Below are 9,257 nucleotides of genomic sequence, written 5' to 3'. Positions count from 1 at the left end.
TTTTAAACAACCACTACCCTATTCTTGTTCTTCTTGTTATTCACTTTTGGGCATACCACATGTGTGACCATTCAAAAATACACATAACAACGGTGATGCCCAGTGATATTATTTGTATGATCTATTCACAAACAACAAAATTCTCTGGTTCAGATTTAGTTAGTGATGGGAATTTTTTCTTGTCCAACAACAGCATCGTAGATGCTTTGTCTTGCATTTCCAGTTAAGTTTTCAAATTTGGTTCCATCATACCTGTGAGAGCAAACAAAAACAATATGGCAGCCTGTTCTGTACCTGAAGTCTACAAGTTGAACCACTTCATACTTCATTAAAAGAAAAAGATAAAAGGGTTTCACAAGGGTCTCACAAATGTGTCCCAAGCAATTTTTTTAACCGAAGAGGAGTTTAATATCAGTCTTCTAATTTACATTATTTACACCATTATATAAATATTTTGTTGTTAAAATTATTTTACACATCCTCAGATCAAAATATATTTATACATGTATAAAAATAGACACTATGAGGGAAACAAACACTGAGGGTGTGGGTCATAGATTGTGACGAGTCACAGTTTATTAGATTTTAAACCAGACAAGACACTACTGTCAGATCAGATAACCTGTGACAAAAAATACTCCTGCCACATTTGTCCATCAAATGCTATTAAAGCTCTGTTTTCTTGAAAGATACTGGATGATTCCAGTCAGGATAAATCATCTGGTAAAATGCACACAGCATTCGCTGGCAGTGTGATATGTCATGGACCTTCAAATCTCCCAGAGCAACAGTTTATAAAGGATGTTTTACACCTCAAAATTCTAATCTGATTCATACAATTTAGTACTGTTTACTCACAGTCTCTGTGTCTTTTTCAAGTGTGTCAGAGCAGAGATAATAATGATGATACCATTAGCATTCGCTGGCAGTGTGATAGTCATGGACCTTCAAGCCTCCGAGAGCAACAGTTTAGAAAATGACTCCACTGGTTAAAAATGGCATGCAATTACCAACACAATGTACTCTACAAAGATGTTCAAGATGAGTCAATGACTGATGTGCATCTAAAATGTTTTGTTTTCTTTTTGTTCCTAAAAAACACATCAGTAGAAGAAGTTTGAAGTATAAAAATATATTTTTCATATTTTTCTCTGTACAAGTTCTTTACTTCAAGAAATTTGGAAAATAAGCTATATATTAGAACAGAGTATGAAAAATGTCTCTGGTAGTTGTATTCTTATTTGTTTTCATGGAAAGAAAAGTAGTGTGTACGCTGCTTGTAATTATGTCAATATTAATTTTTTGTGTATTTTTGTCTTCCTCCCCCTCCTCAGTGCTCTGATGAGTGTCATGTACGTTTAGTCCTTTGACTGAAAGGGTAGTGGATAAAATCAAAAGGCTGATGGTGGCTAGGGTGGGTGGGCTGTTGCCCCTTTGGCAACCTCTTCATGAAATGGACCTCACGCTGATGCTGGCGTGTCTGTGAACCTTTCCTTGGATGCCCACGTCGGGTGAAGGCCATGTACCAACCATCATAACAAGCGTTCCTTAGGGCTGTGTAATTGTTTTCCAGAACAATCTCTGAGAAAATGCAGTCACGACCCTGTCCATTTTTCTGCAGAAAGATGCACGGAAAAACTATCATTGAGAACATCCTTAATTAAGATTTGCAGATAGGAAATATCAGATGCACCTGCATGGACACACACACACTCACACATACGAACAGCCCACATGAAGCATATGCTACAATCATTTCAAATCAGTAAAAGAGGTGGACTGTCAGAAAGCAGTGATGGTCCTCCCACTTCATCAAGTGATTAAAGTGTAGCAATGGCATTAACCCACCTGCCATAAAGACTGAATCAGCCCCAAGTGTCACTTTAAGTCCTACTCTTGTGTTTATGTTTAAATTAAACCAACTAGGCCTGCTAAACTCAAATAACAATCAATAGAGCATTGAATACCTTACTCTGCCTCCATCAATAAATGTCCTATTAGATCAGCTCGTTCACTTGACACAACAGTGCAGTTGCGGAGTGAGAGGTTAGAAATAAAAAATTGAGTCGGTTATTTTGAGTGATTTTAATAATTGAAAAAAAAGATGCAGTGAGGTCATAGGTAGGGCAGCTGAAGCTCAAGAGGAAGAGCTGGCAACAAAATTGTTGGTGGTTTGATTCCTGTCTTCCCCAGACAACATTTCAAGCGTCCTTGGGCAAGACACTAAACTATATGTTGCCTCCAATGTGTCCATATGTGTGATAGCAGTGTATAACAGTGCATAGACTATGTTGGCCTAACGTAACAACCGCCAAGTCCTTTGAAGAAAAAAATGTATTAAAAAACATTGATACATGCATATGCAATCATACAATATATGACAAACTGCCTGTGCATTCTTTTGTTTTGTGCATACATGCATACCCCTTGAGGCAGATGGTGCTCGAGGCAGGGTGCTGGATGCATGGAGGGCAAGTGAAAGGGGGTGGGTTGGTACTCTGTTTATCAGTCATGACAGTGAAAGAAGGGTGCTAACATTGCCTCAGCCTCTTACACACAATGTACTCATGTAAAAGCATCACATAAGTAATTATAACTTGGAGTCTTGAGTACCAGTAGTCCAGTTTGGAAGCTAGAGCACCATCCTCTAAGCACTATGATTACGGAGAGAACAACACCTTTACACCCATGCAGTAAGTAATGTGTCAGTCACTTAGTCACTTTCTCACTTGCCTGTGTTTTCTAGTAAACAGATCTGCATTAGTTAGTTATGAAGAAGAAAATAATCAAAAACAACTCACAAATAAACAATATAGTTACATTTTTAAAATTGTTAAAGTTACTTGAAAAAGCTGAATTAAAAATTTCACCAAACTTTACTCAAACAGCAGGAGAGGAATAAGAAGTCTGTTTTTGATTGTACATTTAATAGAATAATTTCATTGATGTTTTTAACATTACAAAAAATTTAAAAAAAGAATACGGCCAATCTATCATTTACATATTATCATAATCCTCCAAAAGCTTGTAACGGTTCTTCTTCTTTTTTATCTTTTTTTTCACCTTTTTAATATGAGAAATCACGAGGCAGCTAAGCAATGATTACTGTGTTCTGTCTCTTACATTCCACAACAAACACAACTTACATGGTAATCAGGAAGGAAAAGGAAGCAGAACTTTGAAACTGTCAGATTTTTTTTCCACTTGAATGAAATGTAATTTAACATCTTTAAATTAAAGACATAAAAGATTAGGGCACAAGTTTAATTTATCTGGTCTTAACTATTCAGATTCTCATCAATTTGCCACAAAGTCCATGAAGCAAATATTTAATTCCACTCTAACTTCTTGGCTCAGCTTCTACAGACACTGATAGTTTGACAATAAGCTACCCAGCCCTCTGCCTCTGATTCAGCTGGTTGATCTGCCTTTGTCCTCACCTTTCCAATGAGTTTCCCCCTCTTGTTCATGCAGACATAGAAGCCTGTCTCAACTCCCTTGATGCGCACTTGACTCCCAAATGTGTCAGTCTCCACAATGAGTTTAGCTAAAGAAATCAAACAAAAGAGTTGAAATTCTTGCAAAATAATAAAATTTACAGTTCCACTGGGCATTCCTTTTATATACTTAGTTCATCTCACAAATAAGGCTTTACATGTATTTTTACAATTTTAGAAATGGTGAGAGGCAAAAAATACAGTCCTTGGCAAAATTTTGGGACCACCACCCTTGAAAGATGTTTGTTCGGTTTCAGAGGGAAAAAATGAATGATTCAAGCATGGAGAAATAAATGATCGAGTAATGATAAAAAAAAAAATCAGTAGGTAATTTGTTTTACTCCTTCGGATTTTATGACAGCTTCTGAGGCATGGGACTTAAAGACAAAAATTCTTCATCTGTCAGATTCCAACTTTCTTTTATTGCAATCGACAGATCAGCTTTTTAGGATGGAGCCATGTCATAAAACATTTTTATACAATTTCCACAGTAAATTTTTATATGGACAAGGATCCGTATTGCGAGCCATGTCACTGAGTTGACACGTCTTTCCTGAAGAAAAGTGTTTTGTGACAAGTGCCTTATCATCCTGATAAAGGACTTCAGGATCACTCATTTGACAAAAATGTAAAAGATTTCTAAATAAATCTGTGCATTTACTGTAGGAGTAATGACAACCATGTCCATTAGTCTTTTACATGGCATGCAAGCCCGCATTACTATTGATTGTGGAGATGTGCTACAGTTATCTGTATATATTTCATTGGACCTGCACCAAAACCAAAGTTCTAGCATTATCCTCTTGACTAATACAGATTTGTGATTCATCATTAAATATCACTTCCATCCAATCATCCACAGTCCATTACTGCTTCTTTCTAACCCAATGTAATCTTGTTTTCTTCTAATAATGTGTTATTATTCTGACTTTTCTGAAAATAAATTCAAATTTTTTTTTCAAATATATCTTTCACAAACAATGTTTCTGCCCATTTTTTTTATCTTCTTTCTTGTGCATTTTCAATAAATATTGCTTTGAGTTTTCTTTCTTGATGTTATGATGTCTTTCTTGGTCAATTTGCATATTTCAATTTTTCTTTCTTGGTCAAGTATTCCTTATACTCTTGCCACTCTGTTTGCACTTGCTGCAAATTTTAGACACAGCTGACTGAGAACAGCCAAGATCTTTTGTCATACTCTTAGCTGAATTACCTTCTTGAAATAGTTTTATAATCCTTTCCATTGTTTCTACTAATATCTTTCTTGTTGGAACCATAGGTCCAGTCCAACAGAAAAAGAAAAACTTGACCTTTTTGATGAATGTCATGGTGTTTAAGGAAAACACAATATTACTGCAATTGAGAATTTCACCATTTTTACGTTGATAATAGATAATATAGAGATAATATAGAACATGACTTTACTTTTCATCATTAAAAAATTAAAAGAAAAAAAATGACAAAACTGAATTTGTCACAGGTTATCACTCTCACCCTCCTCTCCTTAAATCTACACAAATTACAGTTAGTACAAGTGAAAGAAAAAATATCAAGCATCATTTATGAAAGCTACACCTACAAGGAATTTGGGGAGGATTTATTTAATTTTATTCATAAGAAATGTGTCCAGTGTTTCCTTTGCTAAAGAATTTAATCAAGGAAGCACTTAAAATCATTTCCTTAGCATTAAGATAATTCCTAGTGTATAATAACCACTGTGTATATAATAATAATAATAATGATAATAATGATGATAATAATAATAATAATAATAATAATAATAATAATAATAATAATAATAATAATAATAATAATAATAAGTCATGTGCAATTTTCTTTTTAGGAGCCCATGTACAACTGCTGATACTGGTGATATTACCTGCTATTGTATGTCCCTGTTGTCTATCTTCTTTTTGTCTCTTGCTTGCTGCTGTAACATGTGAATTTTGTGGGACAATAAAGGTAAATCTAATCTAATCTACAGCACCTATTTGGCTGATGCTATGATAATCAGTTAGGAAAATTCCAAAGCAAAAAAAGAGGAGTGCAACAGTTCCTTAACTTCCGCAGGCAATCTTTTAACTACAGACTCATTTTGCATATTTAGATTGTGCAGGTATTTGCTTCAGAAATTAAAAGGGGATAACATCATTTTTGCCTCTATTTAATTTTAAAAATTGCAGCGATTTCATTGGGCTCTTTTACGTTTGTTTTACCAAATGAGACCATTCAGCTTATAAATCAGTCGTTTTTGTCATAAATAGGTTTTGCTGTTTTATTATCTTTCCTTTTTTTCTACAAAAGAGAAACTTGTGATGATTGTACAATTTTGCTGGGCATTTTACAGAGTACAACTTAAAAAAGTATGAAAACGAACCCAAAACGCAAAATGAATGACTAAATACATAAATAACTAAGTGACTCAATAAATGAATACATATATAAATTAATAAATCAATACAGGTAAGGCAGTATTGTAGTGCGAAAAAAGCAAGTTGCCCGTGAGTTCTATTTGAAAAATCAGTTGACAATGTTGCCTGTATGCATTTTTACTGAATTGTGGGGCATATCTTACCGTGCACATCCCCATCCTCGGCCATGGCGTTGATCCTCTTGTTGGGCAGAATCTGTACATGCTTGCCGCTAGTCCGACTGTACAGCTGGTAGATCCGGATCAACCTGCGACTTACGCGGTCCGTCACTTTGCTCTGCTCGCTTACATGCTGCGTGAAATTAGGTGGGGACTGATTGGTCACCTGTCAGAAATTAGATGGCAACAAAATCCTCAGTGCGTGATACTTTCTTGACCTACTTATTTATCTCTGCCTATTAACGATTTAATTATTCGTAAATTTATAGTTAATCCGAACTCAAATGCATAGGGCCGAATGTGTCCTTTTAAATTATTGAAATCATTTACGCCCTCAGAGGCAGAGGGAATCAACTTTGTGACACTAACATTATCCTTTTTTTCTCCCTTGTAATAAGTTCCAGAGAAGCTGCTGCCAAATGAAGGTAACTTGTTCCAAAAAGGATGCACGGTGTGATTGCAGGTTGTGCGTAAAGGAGACTGTGAACGGGATAAATACTGTGCTCGTCATGGTGTAAACCAACTGAACATCTACTTTATTATAAGCCTGAGTTCGTATTTCTCTTTCACTTCGATCTCCACCACCGCGCAGTGGGTTCTGCTGACAGAAACGTATTTCGAACTCCACGAATAATGTTCAGATTACTTCCAGTCATCTCCTCCTTCCCTGATGATCCCTAAGTGTTCACTCTTCGTGTGCCAGGCCCGGTATGTTAATCAGGCCGAGCTCCGCGCTACTCCACACATGGTGGTCGTCATCAAATACTACTGTAATATATAACCTAATGTTATCATGATCCATAACATTTTCAGGACTATTTTGGCGTTGTGCATCGCACAGCTTGACAGCTGTATCATGGTTTGAATATTATTGTTGTAACAGTCAAAGTAAAATTGAACAGTAAAGAATATTAATTTGAGTGAAACTAAATCAGGGACATACCTGAGCACAATAGCAAAATACAAATAACTGTAGAAACCTGCAAAGAAGAAGAAGAATGGTCAGTGAGATATTTAATTCAGGGATGCATTGAGGTGCATCAGCATGTGAAGAAGAAATTAAGTGAAGAAGAAAATGACTCACATATAGCTGAAGCTGGATGGGAAGGGTCGCATGTTGATGGAGGTAAAAAAAAAAAAAAAGACCTCTCAAATACTAATAAGGTCCCGTTTGGGGTTGTAAGAATCCAGTCAACCTCAATGATCTTCAATGAAAGCCAACAAGTCCAAAAATTTAACTAAAATCCAGTTAAGGTCAGAGGTATTGACAGATCGGCGCATGGACACACTTCTGACACAATTTTCATCAAATCAAGTACCGACAGACTCCTGTTCGGAGTCAGTATGCGCCAATTTCTCATTAGAATAAACTATTGACTTTGATCACAGGGCTAAGCAGAATAAAAACACTTGAAGAACCGAGGGTTTGAGCTAAGTTTGGGGATAAGCGCTGTAAGGTTTTGTCGTTCTGCTTTCATAAGCAAGCTCGTCCGGACGGTCAAACTACTCCTCCTGAATTGTAATCCCTATTGTTCTCTGTGGTCTTCAGGTGTGTGCGTGTGAGCCCTTGGTTGAATACACTCTGACTGGTCCGGGCTCCTCAGTTTTCTCCTCAGTTCGATGCAACAGCACCGCTCGACTAGAGTAGGACTGCACGTAGGACTCTCCGTGTCTCCTTTCTTTGCTCCCATCCCACACTCCAGTGTGCTCTGCGCTCACACCCCCCGGTTAAAAAGGCAGGCTGATCTGCTAAGAACAAGCCCCCTTTTTCTGCAGAATGGACACCCCGAGCCCCCCTCCCCTTGATTCAAACCTCTTTTTACCTGAGGAGCTATGCACACGTTGGTGAGGAGAGAAAGGGATGAGGAGGAACCTTGGCTACTCCGTGACCCCACCTTACCATTACAGCTCCGTGAAAAACACTTTAGTACAAAGTGACCACCTCTCGTAATGATGCTATACGATTCTGAATGCCTGTCATGAAGAGTGAGAAGTCAAGACCGGGGAGACCCTCCTGTTCATCCACCGTGCTGTCTCAGGTCTACTTCTTTCATTTTAGGATCCCCTCAGTGATGCATGATCTTCCGGCTTTGTAAGCAAAGTGTGTGACATCAAAAGGATTACAAGGAATTAGCGTTTTTAAATTCCTCCCTCCCATGATTTGATAAAGAGAATTATCTTTATTTTATGGCTTAACTCAACTGCAGAGAAAACAGCTTTCTTGAAACTATTTAAAGGTTTCTTTGAAGACAAATACAATTCTGGAACGCAAAGCTGCTGAGACTGAGTGAAATATCAGTTAATTGAGACGGAACGAAGGAACGATGTGTAACATTCAACACTAACAGCCTGGTCAATGTCATAATGTTATTACATATTTTGCTAATGTTAATTTAATTTGATCCTGCAACCCACGTCCTTTTCTAAAGAGTAGCAGTGTATAGCGACCATCATCGGTTATTCTGATTGGACCAATATCGTCCACAAAAAACGTCACGCAACTTGATAAATAAATGTTGTCACAGTTTAGGTTTTTTCTGTCACAGTTTATGTTTTTCAGGTCGCAGTTTATGTTTTAATTGTCTTGTTTTCAGTTTCTCATGTTTTCAGGTTATGTTCTTGTCATGTTTCTCCCCTGTCACGTTAGGTTCACTCATGTCACCTGTTTCATTGTAATCAGCTGCATGTCATCACTAATCACTCCCTCCACAGCATTTAGTCTCCTGGTTTCCGTTCACTCATTGCAGAATCCTCACTAACCTTCCATTCCACAGCCACGATTGCCAAGTGAGGTTTTTGCCACCATAGCCACAGTAATTTCATAGTCTTGTTAACCATAGTTCTTTTGTTATTTATCCATAGTCTTGTCTTGTTTCTCCAACGCTAAGTATTTTGATAATCCGGCTGAGCCGCGCGTTTTTTGCCTTGTCTTGTCTTTGGAAATAAACCTTTTTTTGAAGTTAAAGAACTGCATCTGGGTCCTACCTTCCACCGTTCGTGACAAACGTGTGCTTTGTCAAGTTGACATTAATAGCCTTTTAGTTGGAGAGGTTTGAAATATCGTTATTAATGTATCTTGAATTCTATGTTGAGTTAAAGGCAATAATTCCACTGACAGCAGACTAGAAATGAGATACAAGTCTAGAGAATAAGTTAAAGGCTTAATCTCT

The 9,257-nt window shown here is 37.1% G+C and overlaps 1 protein-coding gene across 1 annotated transcript; it reads right to left on the bottom strand.

Annotated features, from left to right (window-relative positions):
- Window positions 1-1,348: 1,348 nt before the first annotated feature.
- fgf8a (fibroblast growth factor 8a) lies at window positions 1,349-7,203 on the bottom strand. The gene is made up of 5 exons (XM_072390421.1): window positions 7,172-7,203; window positions 7,031-7,067; window positions 6,073-6,253; window positions 3,441-3,547; window positions 1,349-1,615 (listed from the first exon to the last, which is right to left on the bottom strand). The coding sequence occupies exons 1-5, from the start codon at window positions 7,201-7,203 to the stop codon at window positions 1,349-1,351; spliced, it is 624 nt and encodes a 207-aa protein (XP_072246522.1).
- Between the last annotated feature and the right edge of the window lie 2,054 nt (window positions 7,204-9,257).

Source organism: Leuresthes tenuis, unplaced genomic scaffold (assembly GCF_036924035.1).
Source record: "Leuresthes tenuis unplaced genomic scaffold, fLeuTen1.0.hap1 SCAF_8, whole genome shotgun sequence".
In the NCBI taxonomy this organism is placed as follows: Eukaryota; Metazoa; Chordata; class Actinopteri; order Atheriniformes; family Atherinopsidae; genus Leuresthes; species Leuresthes tenuis.
Note: the sequence above shows the minus strand (reverse complement) of the source record. Positions and strands in the feature narration are given on the sequence as shown.

What these genes read in the sequence shown, in the direction of transcription:
- fgf8a (XM_072390421.1), bottom strand. Translation starts at nt 7,203, where the DNA reads ATGCGACCCTTCCCATCCAGCTTCAGCTATAT. An exon ending in CCATCCAGCTTCAGCTATAT is followed by an intron (nt 7,068 to 7,171) that starts GTGAGTCATTTT and finishes TCTTCTTTGCAG; the next exon opens with GTTTCTACAGTTATTTGTAT. An exon ending in CGAGGATGGGGATGTGCACG is followed by an intron (nt 3,548 to 6,072) that starts GTAAGATATGCC and finishes TGATTTCTTTAG; the next exon opens with CTAAACTCATTGTGGAGACT.